At 52.7% G+C, this 21,157-nt stretch overlaps 1 protein-coding gene across 2 annotated transcripts in view; it reads right to left on the reverse strand.

Moving 5' to 3' along the window:
- Positions 1 to 13,232, reverse strand: part of NUP50 (nucleoporin 50) — an 18,231-nt gene extending 4,999 nt beyond the window's left edge. Inside the window, exons 1-6 of one of the 2 annotated variants that reach the window (XM_029953796.1) lie at positions 12,874 to 13,232; positions 9,360 to 9,438; positions 7,254 to 7,337; positions 4,409 to 4,595; positions 2,871 to 3,491; positions 760 to 838 (exon numbers count right to left, since the gene is read on the reverse strand). In XM_029953796.1, coding sequence (XP_029809656.1) covers positions 760 to 838; positions 2,871 to 3,491; positions 4,409 to 4,595; positions 7,254 to 7,337; positions 9,360 to 9,428 — 1,040 coding nt within the window. In that variant the 5' untranslated portion in view covers positions 9,429 to 9,438; positions 12,874 to 13,232. Of the gene's footprint in view, positions 1 to 759; positions 839 to 2,870; positions 3,492 to 4,408; positions 4,596 to 7,253; positions 7,338 to 9,359; positions 9,439 to 12,364; positions 12,467 to 12,873 lie in introns of those variants that run through there. The other variant, XM_029953797.1, reaches the window with a different exon arrangement.
- Between the last annotated feature and the right edge of the window lie 7,925 nt (positions 13,233 to 21,157).

The raw sequence follows: 21,157 nt of genomic DNA on the forward strand, positions 1-21,157 counted from the left end.
GTTGGGGAAGCTTCTAAAATGGCCCAGGTGAATTTTCTGAGCCCATCTTTGTTAAAATGTACTAATTTCATTTCGTGATCTTTCTTCATATAAAAACAAAACCAAAAAACCGAAAACAACTCTCATCACTGGGGGGGAAGACCAAGGGACGGTCACATGCAGAACTTGCTGGCTGAGAAAAGCCACAAGGGTCAACCAGGGCTCCAGGAAGAGGCCGCCTGACCAAGAGCAGGAGCTGAATCAATTCGGAATCAGAGAGGCGGTGAGTCTGTGCAGGAAGGAGGAAGAGGGAGGGAAGCAAGAGGTGAGGCAGGGAGGGTCCAGCACAGAAACCCCGTCTCTGAAGCACCTGGAAAGCAGGGAAGAGCAGGGCGCATGGGTGACTCAGTTAAGTGTCCAACTTCGGCTCAGGTCATGATCTCATAGTTTGTGGGGTCGAGCCCCGCGTTGGGCTCTGCAGTGACAAGGGTGGAACCTGCGGGGGATTCTCTCTGGGCCCCCAACCCCCACCTCCGCTTTCTTGCCCTCTCAAAAAAAAAAAAAAAAGGCAAGAAAGAACAAAAATAACGGAGAGTAGGCTATCCCCAGCAGGAAATTTCTAGAACCAGTCTGTTTTAAACAAACAGGCCCAGAATTCTCCCTGCTCCAGCTCAAAGAGCAGGCGCGGGCTGGCCCGGGGGCGCCCGGCCTCCCCCTGCAAGTCCACCTTGCGCAGCTCTGGAGACGCACGCGCCAGACGGGCACCCAGGCCTCACTTACTTCTTGGAGTAAAACGCGTCTTCCTCTTTCACTTCGGTGACCACTACTTTGGGGGGCTCGTCGTCCTCTTCGTCTCCGCCTTTTATAGAAACAAGAGCTGTTCAGTGAAATCCACACCAAGAGCTTAACAGCGTCACAAGAGAAGTTGTCTGGCCCCCAACACCTCAAGCTAAAACCCCCGTAAGGGGCGCGGACGTGGAAAGCACACATCTAACTGGAGGTGTGCAGGGGCGGTGGGGGGGGAGGACTCACTGGATTTTAATAATTTTATGAAAAATAATCATTTTTAACAGGACCCTTCTAGATGTCAACTTGTAGAAAGCCTTGGAGTAGAACTGACTGACACTTATAATTCCACGCCCAAATTTTAACAGGAAAATAACCAATCAACACCCACATGTACTCAAGATCAGCCAGCGGAGAAGAAAACCCCTTCGGCCCCGAACGCTCCCGTGACCGTGTTTACATCGCGCTGAGGAACGGCCAACAGCGCGGAGGATAGAACTGTTTACGGGGCGAGTTGCCGGAGAAACCACCCCCGTGGGCGAGCAAGCTCTGCCCGAGCTGCCACAGCCCCTGGGGCTCGGTCCAGAGCGAAGACACTGGTAGATGCAGGTAACACCCTCGGGAGAAAAGTCTCGGGAAACGCGGGGAATTAAACAGCAACACCTCTGGTGCTCCGACACTTGCAAGCCGTAAGACTTACAGCCTAAGAAGGTAGTCCTGGCAGGGGTGGCGGGGGCCGGGGGGCCGGGGGGCTCAGGCCATTAAGTGCCTGACTCTTGACTTCGGCTCAGATCATGATCTCACCGTCGTGAGATCGAGCCCCACGGCGGGATTCTCTCTCCCCCGCTGGGCCTCCCCCTGCTCGCGCTCTGCCTCAAAAGGCAGTCCTGAGTTGGGCCGTTGCGGGATCTTCACAATCCACGTCTTTCTGATGCGTCAGAGGAGAAGCGCCGCAGGGCAGGCATCAGGCCTCGACGGAGCCGCGCTCCAACCCCCTCCCGCCGCGCTGTTGTCCCGGCCACTGCCCTGGGCCCGGGCGGCCCCTCGCTGCGCTTACTTAGGGCAGGGGAATGGCGGGGGAGGCCTTCATCCTACGCTGCGCGGGAGGGCCCCGGAGGCCACACGCAGGCGTGACGGGAGTCTCGCTCCGAGGACGAGGGACACGGGATGTCCGGGGGCGCGCTGGCACTGCAGGCTCCTCTTCCTCACTCTCCCCCACCTAATGTCTCCGAGGCACTTGCTTCCTGCCTGCTTACAAAGCTGTGTCTTCACACGCGTGCTGTGTTCACGGCCACCACGTGAGGACAAGGGGTTAGGACGTGAACCCCTCTTTTCAAAGAGCTAAGAACAGAGGGAGGGAGGGGCCTGTGACTCAGGCTGGCTGGGGGCTCACCACACAAGGTGGAAACTTCTGGAAAGGTGGCTGCCACCCAGACTCATCCAGGGAACACCTTGTCGGTTTGTGGGTCCCCACGGGGCCGAGAAGAGCCTACCGTTTTTATTCAGTACTTTTCGGCCACGAGACTGCACCTCTGCTGAGAAACCTCCTGAACGCACAAAACTCCAGAGATGTTTAGGACCAATTCTTTCAATAAGAAAGACACAGTTTTCAAATGCAATTAATTCACTCAATTTTTATTTTAGAGAGTGCGCGAGCAGGGGAGAGGGGAGGAGAGGAGGAGGAGAATCCTAAGCAGGCCCCACGCTCAGCCCGGGGCTCGACATGGGGCTCAACCCCACGACCCTGAGATCATGAAGATCATGACCGGAGCCAAAATCAAGGGTCGGGCGCCTAACCGAGTGAGCCAGCAGGTGCCCCTCACTTCATTTTTTATAGGCAAAGCCATGTAATTTTCAAAGTCATCGTGCCAGATATTTGTAGATCCCTCGTTTTTATTTTTATATTCTTAATCCTTACAATAACTCTACAAAAACGGTCTTACTCCGTTTTACAAACAGGGAACCAGACTGAGAGACAGCCGGTCAACCGGGTCCCGGGTCGCGCCCAGGAGAGGACAGTCTGCGTGAACCCGGATCCGCTGAGCCGCGCCGACGCGGGCACGTCCGGAGCCGACTCAGAGGACGGCCAGGGGCTTTGGCGTTACCTTTGCAGTCGCTGCTGCCGTCCTCGGCTTGCTCCTCCGGCGCCTTCGCGGAGAACGGGGAAGAGACCGGTTTGTTCTGGCTAAGATCTTTGCCAAATAAGCTGGCGTTTCCAGAAGAAAACGAAAATCCAGTCAGCGGGCCAGAGTTTAAGGAGCCCAAGACAGAGCTGTCGATCTTCTTGCCGAAGCTGAACGAGGCGCTTGCTCCCACCGCCGGGTCCGCTTTCTCTTCAGAGTCCGCCTCGGTCTTCGTTTCAGACGGGTCCTCCGTTTTGCTGCCAGGAAACAAAAACGTCGACTCCCGCTGTGAGGCCGCCGGCCCGAGGAGGGGCGGGGGCGGGGCGGGGCCTGCGGAGCCCCGCCCCCCGCCGCGGAGCTGCTGCTCGATGCCCGCGAGGTGCTGCTCGTAGTCCTTGAAGATGGGCGTCAGGTCGCAGAGCGGGTTGGCATTGACGTGCTTGGCGATCCAGTCCCGCACGGAGCGGTTCAGGGCGGCCAGCTGCTTGGTGTAGGCGGCGCCGGGGGGCCCCGCGGGGGAGGGCTCCTGGCTGTCACCGTTAGTTTTGGGATTTAAAATCTTTTTATCGACCAAGGAGGGAGGACCATTAGCGGCAACAGATCCTATGGGAAATTAAAGTTTGAAGAGTTTACGAAGAAGTTGATTTGACCACATCACCCAGATGTTGACGCTGCACGGTCCCCATATTTTCTGCTCTCACCGCATCCCATTTCTGGGACAGTTCAAGAAGGGTGTGCACATCTGACTCACAATCAAACTTTGTACATGACAGTGCTCGCGTTAATTAAACCTCAAAACTTTTAAAGGGTCTTTTCTCTGAGAAGGATGCCCGCCTTCCCCGAGAACTGTCACAACGGTTAGGATAAAGCTCAGCCCCAGCGCTACAGGGACGGGCACACACCAGGAGGTGAAGCCTCATCACACTGAAGGCTCGGCCTCATCACCACCACCAGCACACACTTCAAACCCCCAGCCGAGTACCATCCAACCAGCCAGGGGCACTGACGAAATCCGCAGACCGCGGCACACGATTCCGTCTGTCACTGATCCTGAGAGTTCTGGACCAACTCTCCCCAAACCAGTCTAGACTGGAGGAGCCCAAGGCTCCTAGCGGGTGTGGCCGCTCAGAACGAACAGGAGACGGGAAAGCAGGTCTTGACAGAGGGTCCACTGGGGGCTTCCTCTTCTCCTTTGACCCTTAGGTCAATTCCGGGGGTCACTTTCATTTCACAGTGGACGTTTTGGAGGCTCAGAGGCTAAGGGACTTTACCAGGGTCGCAGGCAGTGGCGGGAAGAGCTGAGAATAAGACCTCAGTCTATTTTGGCTCGAAAGCCTCTGCTCCACTCACTGCCTCCGCAAACAGCCAACATCTCTCTAACTTGCGTCCCCTTCAGTATCGCCCTGTTTCTGCACATTTAGTCCCAGCACCCAGGGTAAGTACGAGAAACGTTATCTCTGCAAAGTTCTTTTCCGGCGGTCTGTACACAGATGTGCCCAGGGGCAGGGGCACCTACTCACCAAAGGCTGCCTTGGTCTCACTCGCCGCCGTGGAACCAGAAAAGGGCGGGGCACTGGTCACAATGCTTCCGTTAGACAGCCCTTCCAGAGGCTTCCCTCCGGCACCGTTCCCAAAGCCAGAAAACCCTCCTCCTCCGGATGGTGCCACCAAACCTTTAAAACCTTTAAAGGCCTCTCCACTATCAGACTGGAACATAAAGAAAGAGCTCACGTTAGGTGACTTTTATAGCTCAGTGAGCGAGGCACGGTGTTACCTCGGCTCAACAGCACCCAGGACCCCGACGCCAGCAGCATTAAAGGAAAACTGGAAACGGGGCAGATTTTATTCCTGACGACGGCTCTGCCCTCCAGAGCTGCCTCCCCAGAGAGCCGCGGAGAGCAGGCCTCGTGCACAGCGAGACTGGTCTTTACAAACAGGCTTGTGATACAGAAGGCAAAAAAAGACCAGGGCAGTAAAGCTGTGCACGCAGCCTCAGAATTAGAACTAAAAGCAAACATTTTAACACGACGAATCCCAAACGAGCCATTTTTCATGTACTACGCAAAGACCATTAGCCCCGGAAGCCGCAGAAGCATCAGGTCAGGTTAACCCCAAGGACCTCACACTTGCCGGGAACTTCCCAAGCCCTTCTGCACCTTCCAGCCTCTGCGGCCTGGAGAGGCGGGCTCGCAGGTCTAGACCCTGCCCTCGCTGAGAAAGCCTCGGGCAACGTTCTTATTCTCCGTCTTCTTGCTGCGTCCAGTAGCAGGGTTTCCCAGCAGCCCTTGCCCACTGCTGCCGGCTTTCTCACCCAAGCTGAGATGCTCTGGAAACACCTGGCACTCCTTATCAACTCCTAACATTGCTCTCTGCCCCCTGGAAACTTCTGGAGAACCGTCCCTCAGTTTATGGTGCTTGACTGAAGTTACCATTTTTTCCCCACTCAAAACAGTGGCTCTACCGGAGCGGGGATGGTCTGCTTCCTGGATCAAGGACCCAAAGGAGGCTCTAGGAAACAGTCTCAAAAACACGCTCACAAAATCACGGGAGCGCGCCAACCTTAAGTGTGCACACAAATGAATTAGAATCATGAGCTCACAAAAAATTACTTCCACTGGGAACTCTTCATTTTTTAAATGGGCCAGTTAGCCTAATATTATTGCGAGGTTTTCAAAAGACACAAAAATTTCAAATCATATCCACAGGATTTCAGACTGTTACTGACCATGGATGCAATTATGGCAATAAAATTAAGCCCAAGGGAAAAAAAAAGCAAAGCCTCAACCTGCACACGTTTTAATAACACAGTAATAAACAGCTCTTTGGTTCGGACACTCTAAATTTGATTTTTAATGATCCGATATCCCAAAGACCCCAGAGCCAGCCGGCGTCTCATCAGCAACGTCCCACGGACGAGGCAAGGCGCTTGTGCAAGCGGCTCCTCAGGGGCTTTATTTTGCATGAAATGAAAAACCCCGGGGTATTTACAGTCATTATATAGATGTTACATAGACCTTGATAGGTGCCACAGACACTTCCTGCTGACAGTGAGCCGGCTCCGGAGCCCCACGTCACGAAAACTCAGGAACCACTGGTTTTTAAACGGAGGAATGGAGTCATCCAGGAAAACGAGTACCAGCGAATGAGGTAATCCACCGGGGCTCCACCAACCCTGTCTACACGGCACGTAGAGAAAACCAGTAACTGTGTTCACGCTGCCTCTCCCACCAGGAGGACCTAAGTCCCACCAGGCTTACTCCTGTCTCCACCCACCAACGGATCTCTAGGGCTCAGCAGATGTGCTGAGTGAGCGAACAGACAAATCCAGCACAGCTGACGTGGGAACAAGAGGTCGGGCGCCAACATCCCTCCCTCATCAAAAAACTAAATCTGCACATAAATGGACCCATGCCATTCAAACCCGCGTCCACAACAGTCAGCGGAAAGCGGGAAAAGCCACACTTCGGCACTTAAGCAGATGACAGAACTTTCAATTTCTCTAACAGACAAGTTCTGATGGAAACTTGATGCTACACGTTATAGCTGAAATTACGTTTAACAGCCAGAAGGCCCCGTCCCCACCCCCCTTCTCTCCGGCCCCGTCTGGATCGCGGAGGACACGGTCTCTACTTCTCCGCGGTCACTCATCTGACAGCTGGGCCGTCCGTGCCTGTGGCGGTCTTGCCCTGGCTTCTCCGTCTACACCACGAGCTGCCACTCTGAGCCACCCTCCCTGGTTTCAGCTCCTGCCTGGCGAGGCCTCTCAGAGCCACCCCCCCTGTCCTAGGAGGCCACCGCAGACCGAGCGGTCTTCTAGAACTTCACCCCAGGCCCTGAGAACACCTCTCCCCAGCTGGACCAATCCCTCCTGCTGCGGCCTCGCCACGAAGGAGCCACCGCGCCGCACAAGGCTGAGGACCGCCCTGGGGAGGACGGAGGGACGCAGAGGGACTGCTGAATGTGGACCGGGGTTTCAGGTCACAAGTCACAGCTTGGAGGGAGGCCGTGTGGCCCACGGCAACACTGCGGAGAACGCCCGCCCGTGCAGCGCTTCTCTCAGCGCTAAAGGGCCTCCGCCCCCCGGTGCCGGGGTGCAGGCGGGACCCCGGACCCCTCACGGGGGCCTTCTGACCCCATGTGCGTCCTCTCCCCGTCTTACTGCCGCCCAGCTGGGGTCTGCCTGGCCCTGAGAAGGCAGCTCGCACGCCTGTGTGCTCTCTGCCCTGCTCTACCTGAAGGATTCTCACAGTGGAATCAGCATTTTCAAAAGCATGTATCGATCTGACTGCTCCCAGGGGTGGAAACGCTCTGCAACTCAGAAATCAAATTAGTGTTTAATACCAAGGGCGGTAAGAAAACACTCACTTCAAATCCAACATTTCTACGCTTTGCCTTCTTGATGGCTCTATTCTTCAAGACCTCCTCACTGGCCACTGAGAACGTTCCCACCTGTAGGTGCACAAATTAAACAGCAGTGAGAGGAGGCCCGAAAGAAGAAAAGCTGAACAAAAAAGTCTGTCCAAACTCATCATGACATCCGCTAGTGTTAACGTAGTGTTAATACTGGTAACAAAGTAAGGAGGGGGCAGATCAAAGTAAACGGGACGTCTGCGGTCTCCCTCGTGAATCCCAGAGCTAGTGTGAGGAGTCGGAAATCTCCCAGAACAAGGCGCCTGGGTGGCTCAGTCGGTTAAGCATCCGACTCTTGATTTCAGCTCAGGTCATGACTTCACAGTACATGAGTTCCGGCCCCACACTGGGCTCTGCAAGGGGCATGGAGCCTGCTTGCTTACGATTCTCTCTCCCCCTCTGCCCCTCTCCTGTGTGCTCGCGCTCTCTCAGAAAAAAAAAGAAACTCCCAGAATCTATGCAAATCTGCACTTTGCAACACAACTCCGAGAGGAGCACACACAGGAACACAGGAAAAGTTTCGCTAAGACCATCAAAAGTTTGGTAGAAAACTATTCAGAACTGGTTCTTCAAACTTTAAATATATTCAAAGATACGTATCTGAGAATACAAATCCAGTTCTAAGCAGCAGAATCTACTCCTCTAAGGCTCATCCACAGTTAGCGGCCGGTGGTGGGGCCAGTTCTGAAACCCAAGCGCCCAAATCCAGGACGTTACTACTACCATTTTCAAAAACACACTTTATTTTTATCACATATGCCTATTTTTCAGAGAAACCTTGCCCATCTGCCCGTCACCCGAAGGGACCCTGCTCGGAAGCCACAGCTCCTCCCAGGGGCTAACGTGCCTGGCTCACAATCAGAAGCTAAAAACCCTTGGCTTGATCCAACTCTTCCACTGCCGTAGGCCGGCGTGAACTGCTTCCTGCAAGAAGCTGTCACCTCTCGTTCTTTCAGGGAAGAGACCTCGGGGCTGCTTGGCCACACATGTCCCAAATCAAATGTAATGCCCTTTCAGACTCATTAGATTCGATCCAAAGGGAGGTCCTTTCATACCTGAAATATGTCAGTGCCTTAGCAAATCATGATACAGTAGCCTTAAACCTTACTAGGCCCAGGATGAAACTGGGCAGAAGACCTGGAAAAGAACCCCAGTTACCACAGACTTGGTTAAAAAGCAACAGGTCACTCAGAAATGTTAAAAACCCTGTTGAAATATTAATACGCTTGTGATTTTGGTTTCCCTAAACATAGGGATAGATAGATCTGTAAAGGAAAAAAGTTCCTATTTGTGACAAGACAGATTGAAAAAGAAGGAAGACAGTTTTAGAATAAGCTTGGAAACAGTTTTGCGGACTTCTTCTTCTTCCTCTTTTTTTAAACGTGGCGCTAGTCTCTTGGCCTGGGAGCATCACACTGCTGACAAGGCACTCCAGACGCAGCTGCATGTCTCCTCTTTGTAAGAGAAAAACTGAACTGAAATGTTTCTCGGGGAAGACCATTTTTATTCGGTTAGGAAAGAAGCTAGGCCAATGTGAAGGCTACTCCACTGCTGCGGGGGGTGGGGACGGTGGGGCGCTCAGGCCTGTGATGACATGAAGTAAGACAGGCCTCCAAGAAGCGTTAAGAGTAAGGGAGGCAACCCCGATGGGAAATCGCAGATTTCGGGCGGGGGGCGGACGGAGAAGCCGCGTGGCTGGACCGCTTCTCACGCTTGAGCACGGGTGCGAGGCTAAGTTCATGACCAGGTCACTTACTCACCCTTCAGGCTTGACTAACACTACGAGTTTAGAATGCGGCAAGTGTATGAAATTCAGGAAGGTGCTCCTACAAAGGCGTAGAATATTTCGGGAACAGGAACTAGTGGGAAAAAGACAGCCAAATGTAATAAATAAATGTCTATACTAAGCACAGGTCATAAGAAACCATACTATTTCCTGTTCCGGCTGTTCTTTAAAAGGTCTTTTAACTTTATTACAAAATCTGCCCAAGGAACCCCAGAATGAGTGTAAGTTTAGGAGGGTCAGGGGTCGCTCTCGGCGGGGGGGGGGGGGGGGGTTACCTCCTCTGCTTCGTCTTCTTGATCCCAGTTCCTGTCGGTCAATTCCTTCTCGGCAATTCTTTTGGCCATTTTTTCAAACCTACGTTAAAAGTAAAAAAAGTGAAAAGTTTACCTTTCTGGATGAAGATACAATCATTTACAATGGATTTTTAAAGAATTTTTACGAAGAATTTTAAACAATGCTAAACCAGCTCCATTTGAAAGAAATTATAACACTGATTTTTAAAAATCTGAAGTACTGTATTATGTAATCAACAAGTGATTATTCTTTGCAAATTATAATTACAGTCTTGCTACAAGCAAAACATTTTAAACACTTAAAATTCTCTTAAAGGTGATTCAGTAGGGGCGCCTGGGTGGCGCAGTCGGCTAAGCATCTGGCTTCGGCTCAGGTCATGATCTCACAGTTCGAGCCCCGCATCCGGTTCTGTGCTGACAGCTCAGAGCCTGGGGCCTGCTTCTGATTCTGTGTCTCCCTGTCTCTCTGCCTCTCCCCCATTAGTGCTCTGTCTCTTTCAAAAGTAAATAGATGTTAAAAAAAAAAAAAGATGATTCAGTAAAGAAGTTCATCCTTAGAGAAGAATTTTCATTCGGCACCGGACATTCCTTCACAGCACGAGCGTGCTTCTTTAGCCTGCAGACAATCAACAGACGTAAAGTTCCCGGGACTGAACATTCCATCATCCTGATCTGTACACTGCTAAGCTGGAGTGCCATTTAAAAGTTCAAAATGTGATTAATATCGATGTGTTAACATTCTGAAAATGTATACGTAACCCGTCAAGACTAAGCCATCAGCTCAACCCCTCTAAAGCCACTGTGTTACTGGAGGGGGTGGGGGAGGGGCGGGACCGAGTTGTCTCCGCCGTGGACACAAGCAGCTGGCCAGAGAGGGTCCTCGCAGTGTTTTCTGAGCCTGTTATGTAGCCTTTGCTATAAAAACCAAAACTACCAACACACCCACTGGAGAGCCCCGCTGTGCGTGCAGTGCTGGCTCGTTCTCCAACTCACCAGCTGACCAGACCGAGCAAACTCCATCTCCCGTGCTACCACCCTGCCCAGAGTTCCCCAGTTCATCAGGGTCCCTGAACCCGGGCTAGCCTCCTTTCTCAGGGTCTCTCCCCGCTCTCACTCGCCTCAACGCCACAACCCGCCAGAGTCAGTTCCTAGAATTTCCCGTCCATGAAGATACACATTTACACGTGCCAGTTTCTCTTTAGTATCTACAAAATAAAATTCAAAGGTTGACATTCCGAAGTCCTCCAAAATCTGGCCGCCTGTGGGGTAATTACATAGGGAATTTTCAGCTTTTACTAACACCCTAATAACATCTGAACTTCTCCTTTACAGGTACGTACATGCTTTCTTTCCTGATGAGCGGAGAATGGTTTTAGAGTCCAAGTTGCTAACACGTGAAATATGAGACCCAGCCATCACTTGCAACTGCTTTTTTAAGGTTCGCGGCCCCACCCCCCATACCTGGGTAAGTTTTGCCATTAATCTTTGTCATTCAAACCTTCACGGTACTTTCAGACCTCATTTCCTTCTGAACTCCAATCATTAAGGGGCCAGGTCTCAGCCAGGATTCCCTTCCCGCTCCGTAACTAACACCTCCACCAGAGGGCAGAAGAGGGGAGAAGTTGACACTGTCACTTTTTTTCTGTTTCTGCTCAGAACTAGGAGTAAGTTAGGAAGGCAAAGAAGGGAGGCGCTCAGAGCGCAGAAACTGTAGTGACACTCCGGTGGCAGCGGAGCCCCAGCGGAGCCGCGACCCAGTGACCGCGCCCCGGGCCAGGGGCCTTGGCGGAACCTGTCCAGCTCACAGGAGCTACTCCCGGAAGCGCACTTCAGTCAGTGGCCCGGGGCACTTTGGATTTCAGAAAACACCACAAGATGCCGGCATCTCGGTGCTGCCATTTTCTTGCTAGACCTCTGGCAAGTTGTTTGTTATGACCCGGCCTCTTCATCTATAGAGAAGGAAGGTGTTGTGAAGTAAGATCAAGAAAAAACAGTTTGGGACAGTGTGCAGAACAGTGGAAGGACGTAATAAACATTACTAAAGAAACAAATTTTGTTAGAAGCAAAAGCTATAAAAAAAAAATACTACTTTTTTCTTCAAAACGTAAAAAGTACAGTGTGGAAAAAGAGAATTCAATTACGAGCCAGCCTTTAAAACATGTTTTAGCAAATCCATATTTTATCTCAAAGCATGATGCTTCAGACAATAAATTTCCCTTTTGTGCAAAAAGAAGTGGGGTACAGAAATCTCAGACCCACTTGAGGGGAAGAGCACTGGGTGTTGTATGGAAAACAATTTGACAATAAAATATTATGGAAAAAAAAAATAAATGAAAAAAAGAAAAAAAAAAAAAGAACTCAGACCAAGGCCTAGCACCTAAGGAGTTTTATGTTCTGGCTCTTATTAAGAATTTAGGGGCGCCCGGCTGGCTGAGCCAGTACAGCGTTGGACTGTTGTCGGGGTTCTAAGTTCCAGCCCCACTTTGGATGTAGAGATTACTTAAAAATAAAATCTGTTAAAAAAAAAAAGGATTTAGAAAACGTTTGGGCTTGTGGTTAAAAAGGTACTAAATTGTGAAAGGATTTCCTAGGTATAAAACACTGTCATACAAAGGTGAGAGTTTCCATAATTGGGGGAAAAAGCTATTATTTGAGCCTGAGAGCTAGGCGGTCTCTGCTGCTAGGTGCTGCCTCACCCTTGGAGCTGAACTTGTCAACATCAGCGTTACCCTAAAACGAAAACAGATTTCACCATATTTGACGGCGGGGGCGGGGGGGGGGAAGGTACGACTAGAGGGCAGACCCTAGAAACTGAAATGCCAGAGAAAAATGAAGTCTCAGAATTGCTTCTTAACGGAACAAAATGAATAAAAGAGGTAATCATCGATAGCCCGGGATTGCGACTGAATAAGAAAGTGAAGCCAAGGCACAGACGGGGTGCAGGGGGAGAGTAGGGAGCTGCGACATGGCCAAGAAGGAAAAAGTACCGAGGGGACCGGCCAGGAGGGACGGCCAGGTCAGGATGGCCCCTGCCCGCTCCGGCCTCTGCCTCCGCCGGGGCCGTGCAGGCCCTGCACCTAGGTGAGCCTCGCCCAAGTTGGGCGCTGCAGCCCGGACAGGGCGGCCCGGCACCCTCATCACAAACAGCAGACGACTACGCGCAGCGGGGGTCATTCCGCCCCATCCTCCCCGGCTGACCCCGGCCCCCCATCCCGGCTCCTCCTGCCCAGGGTCCCCCTTCCAGGTCCGAGTCTCGCACCCGGACCCCGGCTTCCTCCACCCCAGGTCCGGGGCCCTCAACCCGGCTCCTGCCCAGGGTCCTTCTTCCAGGTCCGAGCCCCGCACCCGGACCCCGGCTTCCTTCTCTCCAGGCCCGGGCCCCTCACCCCGGCTCCTGCCCAGGGTCCCCCTTCCAGGTCCGAGTCCCGCACCGTGACCCCGGCGCTCCCCCCAAGCTCAGCTCCAGCTCCCGACGCGCCGCCGGCCCTCCTCTCACCTCCCAGGCGGCCGCCGCGGCACTTGCTGGGTTGTGGGTGCGGCGAAAGCCGGGTGCGCAACAGCCAGCAGGTGCGAGGTTGCAGCCGCACGGGCCTCGGGTCGGAAGCGGCCGCTGCCCGACTCGCTGGGCGCGCCCGGTCGCTTCCGGTGCGCCGAGGTTCTCGAAGGATTTGGTGGTCAGCAAGCCCCAGGTCTCAAACACCATGTCCTCTGGGGGCCTCGCCTCGCCTCTCTGTGTTAAGCAGGGAGAGAGACCTGCGAGGTCAGCCAGAGATGGCCGGGGGAGCAGCGCCCAATACACTCTAAGCCGCCATTTTATAACTCCAATTTCCCTCCCCCACCCCCAACCAACTCTACAAAAAAGAAACGCCCGCGTCTAGCTTCTGCGCAAGCGCGCCGGAGTCTAGGCGCGCAGTACTTCCCTCCGCGGGCGCTGCAACGTCACGAGGCGCATGCGCTCAGCTGCGTGGAACCCGCCGCCGGGAGGAGCGCGCCCATCTCACACATGCGCGCGCATGCGTGCATTCGCGCACGCGCGGGCCTCGGCCGGCAATGCCGGAGGCAGGAGTTTGCGCTCGGTAGTCACGTGTCGCCGGCGGGACGCGTATGAGGCGCCGGTGTCGCGCGGCTGTGTGCTGCTGGGCGAAGTGGGTTTTGCCAGGCGGTCCGGACCGCACGGCCCGGCAGTGAGCGTGACCGGGACTCGGGGTGTTCCGGGCGAGGCGCCGCGGGGCTGCGAAGAGGCGGCGGCCGGGAAACATGCGTGGAATTGGGATGCCCGGCGCCGCCGCCCTGTCCCCAGGGGGCTGACCCAGGTGACTCTACCCTGATGGGGGCGACGCGCCTGGCCGCTGAGGGCACGGAGGGCCGGGGCTGCGGAGCGCGGAGCACCGGCCTCGGTCGTGGATGACAACAAATCGGATCTCCCCGGACACCCGGCGTGTGTGTGCTGTCCGCAGCGGGTGCCCTGGAGGCGAAGTAACTTGCTCAAAATCGGGCCACCAGCGAGGACCAACGACGAGGGGGTCCGCAGACGCGGTGTTAGAGTGTGCACCTAATGCGTCCGTTCCCGCGCTCCTGTCGGGATGCTGCCGCGGAGCCCTTCCAAGCGCCAAGGTCCAGGGGGTTCGAGGGGGGGCGGGTGGAGGATGAGGTTACGGCGCAGGGAGCAGTGCACCTGTCCCCGCCTAACGGGTCACCAGACTGTCAGCCACGGGCACCCCGGGAGTCAGGCCCAGGATTAACTATTTAGGAAACTCGCTTCAGAAAAGCAACAGTCCTAGAGCAGCGGTTCTTAACCTTTTTGGTGGGGGAGGGGTTTAGGGCTCGAGTGTTTGAAAACATAAAGGTTTGTGCACGTTTGGAAAGAAAAGTTTGCGTGTGATTTACGTGCGGAGGAGCCGTCCCTAAAAACCCATCCTTGGACCACTGTGTCAAGGACTCTTTAGCCAGCTAGAATGCACACATAGGGTTAAAAAAAGGTGCCAAGCGCCTGGGAGGCTCAGCTTTTGACTTCTGCTTAGGTCATGATCTCCGGGGCTCTGCTAACAGCTCAGAGCTTGGATTCTGTCTCTCTCTCTCTCTCTCTCTGCCACACCCCCCTCGCATTCTGTCTCTCTCAATAAATAAACATTTTTTTAAATGTAAAAAAAAAAAAAAAGGTGACCTCTGTATTGGATATTTAAAATAAACCCCGATGTATTCCCTGCCCGGATGGTGATTTCCCCCTGGGAATCCAAAATGTAGATGTTGCCAAATGTTTGAGTTTTTTTCTGAGGGTAGATATGAAAAAGAAATACCCAGCCAGGGAAATGTATTAGTTGTTGCCTGTCTCGCACTGTCCTTGTGAATGGTATGTTTCACTAGTCGGAGAACGTTGACTAACGGGGTGTCACTGCGAGGTCTTTAATGCCATGCTCTTCAGTGTTTTATCAGTACGAACAGAACAGCTCCTCCTGGGTGGCACACGGCTTATCAGAGCCATCCATTTGGCGAGTGCCAGGGCCCGGCTCTCACTTCCAGCCTGGCGGCCCTTTCCACAGGCTCTTCCAACAACCGCCCAATACCTGCCTGTGTTGGGGGCTCCACAGCTGTTTGGTGGCGAGCCGAAAGTGGCCACTCTTGTGTGCCATCTGTCCCAAGGCCGCCTTCCTGTACTTCACAGTGACTGTCCTCAACTCTCCTCACTTACAGCTTTCCAGCCGCCTTCCTCCCTGTTCCCCTCCCAACCCCCAGCCTCACCTCACCTCACCATCCGTAGTACATGGTAGGCACTCGACTAGTCACCCATAAAAAAAAAAAAACAAACCCTGCTTTTTCTTTATTGAGAGAAATAGCCCAGATTTTCCTGAGCTCTCCCTTCTGATGAACAGCTTGTGAATCTTCATATTTGGTTCCGTCTGTGTGAAGCTCATTCATTCCAAAACGTCTCTAGTGCCTTCTTAAAAAAACAAACAAACAAACAAATAAAGGCAGAGACAGTGCAAGTGGGGAAGGGGCAGAGAGAATCCCAAGCAGGCTCCTTGCTGCCCGAGAGGAGCCCGACTCGAACCCGCAAGACCATGACCTGAGCCAAAACCAGGAGTTGGATGCTTGACTGACTGAGCCCCCAGGCGCCCCTCTAGGGCCATCCTATAAATTGGATGGTAATTTTTGGTTTTGGTCTGAATGTAAATGCTAGGTTACCTGCTGTATAATATCTAGGTTGTTACCACGTAGGAGCCTCTGGGGTGTGTGCACGTGACCCTTGAACGACACAGGCTGGAACCATGGAAGATTTTTTTTTCAATAAATACAGTCTAGGAGTATGTTTTTGTTATGACTTTCTTTTTTTTTTTTTAATGCTTTTTATTTAATTTTGAGAGACAGAGAGAGACAGCTGGAGCAGGGGAGGGTCAGAGAGAGAGGGAGACACAGAATCCGAAACAGGCTCCAGGCTCTGAGCTGTCAGCACAGAGCCCGACGCGGGGCCCGAACCCACGAACCATGAGATCTGACCTGAGCCGAAGCCGGATGCTTAAGCCACTGAGCCACCCAGGTGCCCCTGACTTACTTAACATTTTCTTTGTCCAGCTTCCTTTGTTTTAAGACTACGGTGCGCAACACATACACGAGCTCTGTCAACCGCTAACCGACTAAGTTTTGAGTAAGACTTCCAGTTCACAGTAGTTAAGTTTTGGGGGAACAGGAGTTACACTTGGATTTTTGACTGCGGGGGGGGCGTCCCAGTGACCCTAACTCCCATGTTGTTCAAGCGCATACATTTATCATTGAAATGTAGCCAGTTAAGGTCACACCTTTTATTCTGGAAATAATACAAAATTTATCCTGTGAGGCTAAGCAAAATAGTACATTTACTTCTTAATTATGTATTGTAGCTTGAGGTGATCGATGCCTTTCTAATGCAAATAAAATGCTATTTAGTAGCACTTCAGCTGACTTGCTCCTTAGGTGGTAAAATTCAGGGCTTACTGGAATGACAGCCATAAAACTGGAGCTGTCACTCTGGAGAGTAGAGGCAGTTGGCACACAGACCTCTGTCTCCGTTGAGTTTGGTTACCTCCATTTAGTGGAGCGCTTTGTGAAATAGTTCTCCAAAGGTGTTAGACAGTGTTTCTGAAATCCCTTTCACTTGGCTTAAGTGCTGAGGATTTTTGTGGTTGCCCAAGCTGGGTCTTTTTTTTTTTTTTTTTTTAATGTTTTTTGTTTATTTTTGAGAGACAGAGACAGCGTGAGCAGGGGAGGGCAAGAGAGAGAGAGGGAGACACAGAATCCTAAGGCTCCAGGCTCTGAGCTGTCAGCACAGAGTCCAACGCGGGACTCGAACCCACGAACCGTGAGATCATGACCTGAGCCGAAGCTGGACGCTTAACCGATGGAGCCACCCAGGCGCCCCGTGGGTCATTTTTGTATGTTCAGTAAAAAAAATACCCACACCTGTTCATTTACCTACTTCTAATTCAAAACCAGTTCATGCCGGCCTGCCGGCCTGCTGCTAGGCTTCCACCAACAGGCTCCACTGCTGGGCCAGCTTCGCCGCTGCGATCCACTCATTAACGTCATAGATAATTGAAGTCTTGTTTAACCTGGTGAAGAAAATTGCAAGAAAAGATTTGTTGAATCGCAGCTGTGTCCTGGCCATCGGTTCAGGTAGACTTGGCCTTTGCGATCGGTGTCATTCTCTGTGGGGACATACCAGGAAGCCTGGGACAATAGGAAGCCTACAGGCCCCTCTGCTCCTGGCGTTAAGGAGTCCAAGTATGAGATGCTGGACGGTCCGCCCGGCCGTGGGCCGCAGGCGTGGAGCAGGGCCGCAGACGTTCCCGCCACCTCCTTCGTATCACCAGTGGCCTGTTCATTTACTTCTAAGGAGGCTGCATGCCCAGTGCAGAGCCCAATGCGGGGGCTTAAACTCAAGACCTGAGCTGAGATCAAGAATCAGGTGCCTAACCGACTGAGCCACCCAGGTGCCTCTTGGGGTGACCTCATCGTTTTTTTAATTTCAGAGAGCATTCAGGCAGGGGAGAGGAGCAGAGACGGGGAGAGAGAGAGAATGCCAAGCAGGCTCCATGCCCTGCACAGAGCCTTCCGCGGGGCTTGATCTTACGACCCCAGGATCCTGACCTGAGCTGAAATCAAGAGCCTGATGCTCAACCGCCGGAGCCACCCAGGTGCCCCTGGAGTTGACCTCTTTAAATCTAGAAATGTACTTGCACTTTTATCTTTTAGTTTGGGTCATTTGTTGAAGAGAATTTGTGCCCCGTCCTGGAGTATCTTTTATCTAAAGGAAAAGGGAAAAAGGAACAGATGGGTAGATGCAGGTAGTGCTGAAGAGAGTGTCACATGCCCCTGCAGTTCTCCAGGAGGGCTCCTGAGTACTGGGAGAGTGACATCCACGGTCAAGAGAAGGTAGGTACGAAAGGCAGCAGGACGAAGGATTGGGGTCATTATCCCCAGACCACGGAGCATGGAACCCTTAAATGACTGTGCCCCGGACCTCCACTGTTCTGAGAAGATAGACATTTCCCCAGACTGGTCTGAGATCCAGAAGTTCATGGGGTGATGTGTCTGCGACAGGCGCTCCCCGAGAGTCTGGCTTCCCCCCATGCTGCTGCTTGCCTGAACTTGATCCTGCTGGGAGTCCTCCTCCTCTAGCTGCCGGGAAGGCAGAGCCCGTCAGACAGAGGAGAGGGAAGTGGGTACAGTACGGCGAGGAAGAGCCTGAGCTCTGGCACTCATTGCCCCGACTTGATTCCCCAACGTGCTGCTTGCCAGCTGAGTGGCCTTGGACAAGCCCCCGCACCCTTTGAGCTCCCTCAGTGCCCTCGCCTGTACGTCGGAGGTAGTGAGAGCACCTTCAGCGTGCTGTGAGATTAAGTGGGGATATTCAAGGTTTCAAATAATTTTCTCAGTCTTTTATTTTATTTTGAGAGCATGTGTGGATGCAAGCAGGGGAGGCTCGGGCAAGGAGAGGGGGACAGAGGATCCAAAGCAGGCTCTGTGCTGACAACGGAGAGCCCAGTGCCGGGATCGAGCTGGTCGTGAGATGGACCGTGACCTGAGCCGAAGTCGGAGGCCCAACCCACTGAGCCGCCCAGGCGTCCCTAGGTGGTTTTTTCTAATGGGATTCTTGTTTTGAGAGATTTTAGTTATGAAATAATAATTCAGTTTCCCTATGTAACTGCCATTCAGGGGTTTTGGCTTCCACGCCATAACTAACGTAACTGCACTGAGTTCTTATAATTCCAGCCAAAAGCCAAGAACTGTGAGGTCGTAGCTGGAGCAGTTTTATTGTTAGTTTATGATTTCCAGCCGGCTCTGCCCAGGGGTCAGAGACTCCCGATCCCCCGTTAAAGATTCCAGACTAGGTCTTCCTCAGTGTCAACACATTTGGCTTCATAACAAAAAAATTAATGATTAAACTGGGATTTAGCTGGAATCTTTCAAGACCCTCTGAAGACTACTTCGTCCTGGAGATTCCCCTCCATTGGGCACTCCCAGCATGTCACAGCCTGTTCTTCACATTTCAGCAAAAGGGTTAAACTGCTACGTTTTCCACAGCTGTTATTTATTTTCTCTGGAGGCTTTACAGTCATGGAAAAACCCAGTAGCTATGGTTAGCATGTTTAAAAAAACGGCTTCAAAATACGGGAATGACATGGAGCAGCTCATTATATCATTTTTCTGGGAACAAAATTTTGCCGGACGAGGATGAGAGAAAACGGTCGGGAGATACCATGGCCCAGGGATGGCAGAGGCAAAGCATGTTCCGAGTTCTGGAGCAGGAGAGATCCCCACAGGTGGAAGGGATGAAGCGCGTGGTCACAGTGCTGGGGACAAGTGGCCTCCACGGATGAGTGGACTTTGTGTGCGTGGGGAGGGGGCGGAGGGGGCAATGCAATGGTGACGTCACTTAGGTGCACGAGTCCTGGGGACACAGCTAGAGAGGGCACGAGAGCAGACCCACCACGTCTTTGAAGAGATCCGACGTGCTTGCACTCCCACGGCGTCTGAAGCTTTCGGAGCAGACGCTCTTCCGGTTGCTCGTGCCCAGGCGTGGTCGGCAGTTTTGTCTACGCAGCCGCGGGCAGTGTCTGGCCTGCCTGTGAGGACTCTGCAAACGTAGTACCTGTGAGACTTGTCCTAGACCGCCCACGGCCTTCCCACCCTCACCTGACGTCGCTGGGCCTCCAGGTGCTTCCTGTCTTACCCTTAGAGGCTTCGTCTGCGTTCACGGCCACCCTCTCGTAGTTAGCCCGCTTCTTCCTGCCTGTCCACCCCTTACCTGCCACGCCTGCCTCGTGCTTTTTCTCCAGGTCTGTGGCTTTCGCGGCTCCTTCCGGTAAGGAAGAAGAGAGGGACAGAAGCAGACACATTTAGCAATGAACAAACGGCTGCACATGATGTAACTGCCATGTGACCTAAGGTTGCATTACGTGGAGTACGGTATTGGAAACAAGGGAGGTGTGAGTAGGCCCAGGGCGAGGCGGCGTAGAGGGTAGAGGTTAAGAATGCAGGGCTCCCATTTCAGCGCCAGCTTTCATTTCCTCGCTTTGAGGCCTTGAGCGAGAGGCTTCATTTCCACGTCTGTGTCCTCCTTTCCAGTATGGGGAAGAAGAGTGATCGTGTCTGATGAAGCTCTGTGATTGAAGTACTTAGAAGGGAGGCTGGCGCATGAGTATCAATAAAGTTTTAATAATTGTCGGTTCTGGGTCGCATTCTTCAAAGAAGCCTGCAGACACAGTGCGGCAGACTTTGAAGGTGTGATGTGGGGGCGTGGACGGGGCATGCGATCTCAGTGAAGGCTGCAGGAACCAGGGATGCCAAGACTAGGAAAAAAACTCAAGAGGATGTACTTTTTTTTCTTCGCAGATCCATGTATGTCTTTCGTGTGTGTGTTCTCTGTCAACAGTGTGTGTGACCCCAAAGTGAGAGACTTTGTAAGAGTCCTGGAGGAGGTGAAGGAGGCGGGGGGGGGGGGGGGGGGGGGGGGGGGGGGGGGGGGGGGGGGGGGGGGGGGGGGGGGGGGGGGGGGGGGGGGGGGGTCGAGAGGTGGATTTCCATGCTCTCACCGGAGTCCAGAGTCCAGTTCTGTCCTTGCCACGTGTGGCCTGCAGCTTTCCTCACATCTTTGGAAGCTCAGTTTATTGATCTGTAAAATGGAAATAATAGTGACTGGTGCTGTTTTGATGGAAAGAGGTGACAGGGATGGTGGTGTCTGTGGTGGACTGAAGGGGACAGCAGGTGTCCGAGATCCGGCCCTCAGCCTGGCAGGTGTAAACTTCTGTTAGTAACGTGGCCCGTAGGCGATTTTGACAGCACACTGACGCTAACCTCTCTCTTTCAGCGCAGTAGCAGCGGCCCCCAAAAGATATGTCTGTGCCCTAGTTTCCAAATAAAGTAACATTTACAAATCCCTGGGATTAAGACTTGCTCTCTTTGGGTGGCCATTGTTTAACCTACTGTGTGGACCTAGGAGACAGAACATATTCTCTTAGACGGTTATGTTGATATTTTCTAATACATCCTGTGGATCAATACTCAGCCATACAAAAGGAGATATGGAGAATGATGTCCTATTTCTTGATCTCAAAGGGGGTTATGTGGATATATTTCCTTCCCGATAATTCATTTAGCTGCGCCCTTATGATTGGTAAACTTTTCTCAGGATATCAAACTTTGATTAAAAATTTATTCCTGCTGAAAACCATAAAACATTTTTCCATCCCTGAATTTTCTGTTGTGATTTCCTCACCTGAATGTGTGTCTCTCTCTCTTCTCTG

Source organism: Suricata suricatta, chromosome 10 (genome assembly GCF_006229205.1).
Source record: "Suricata suricatta isolate VVHF042 chromosome 10, meerkat_22Aug2017_6uvM2_HiC, whole genome shotgun sequence".
In the NCBI taxonomy this organism is placed as follows: Eukaryota; Metazoa; Chordata; class Mammalia; order Carnivora; family Herpestidae; genus Suricata; species Suricata suricatta.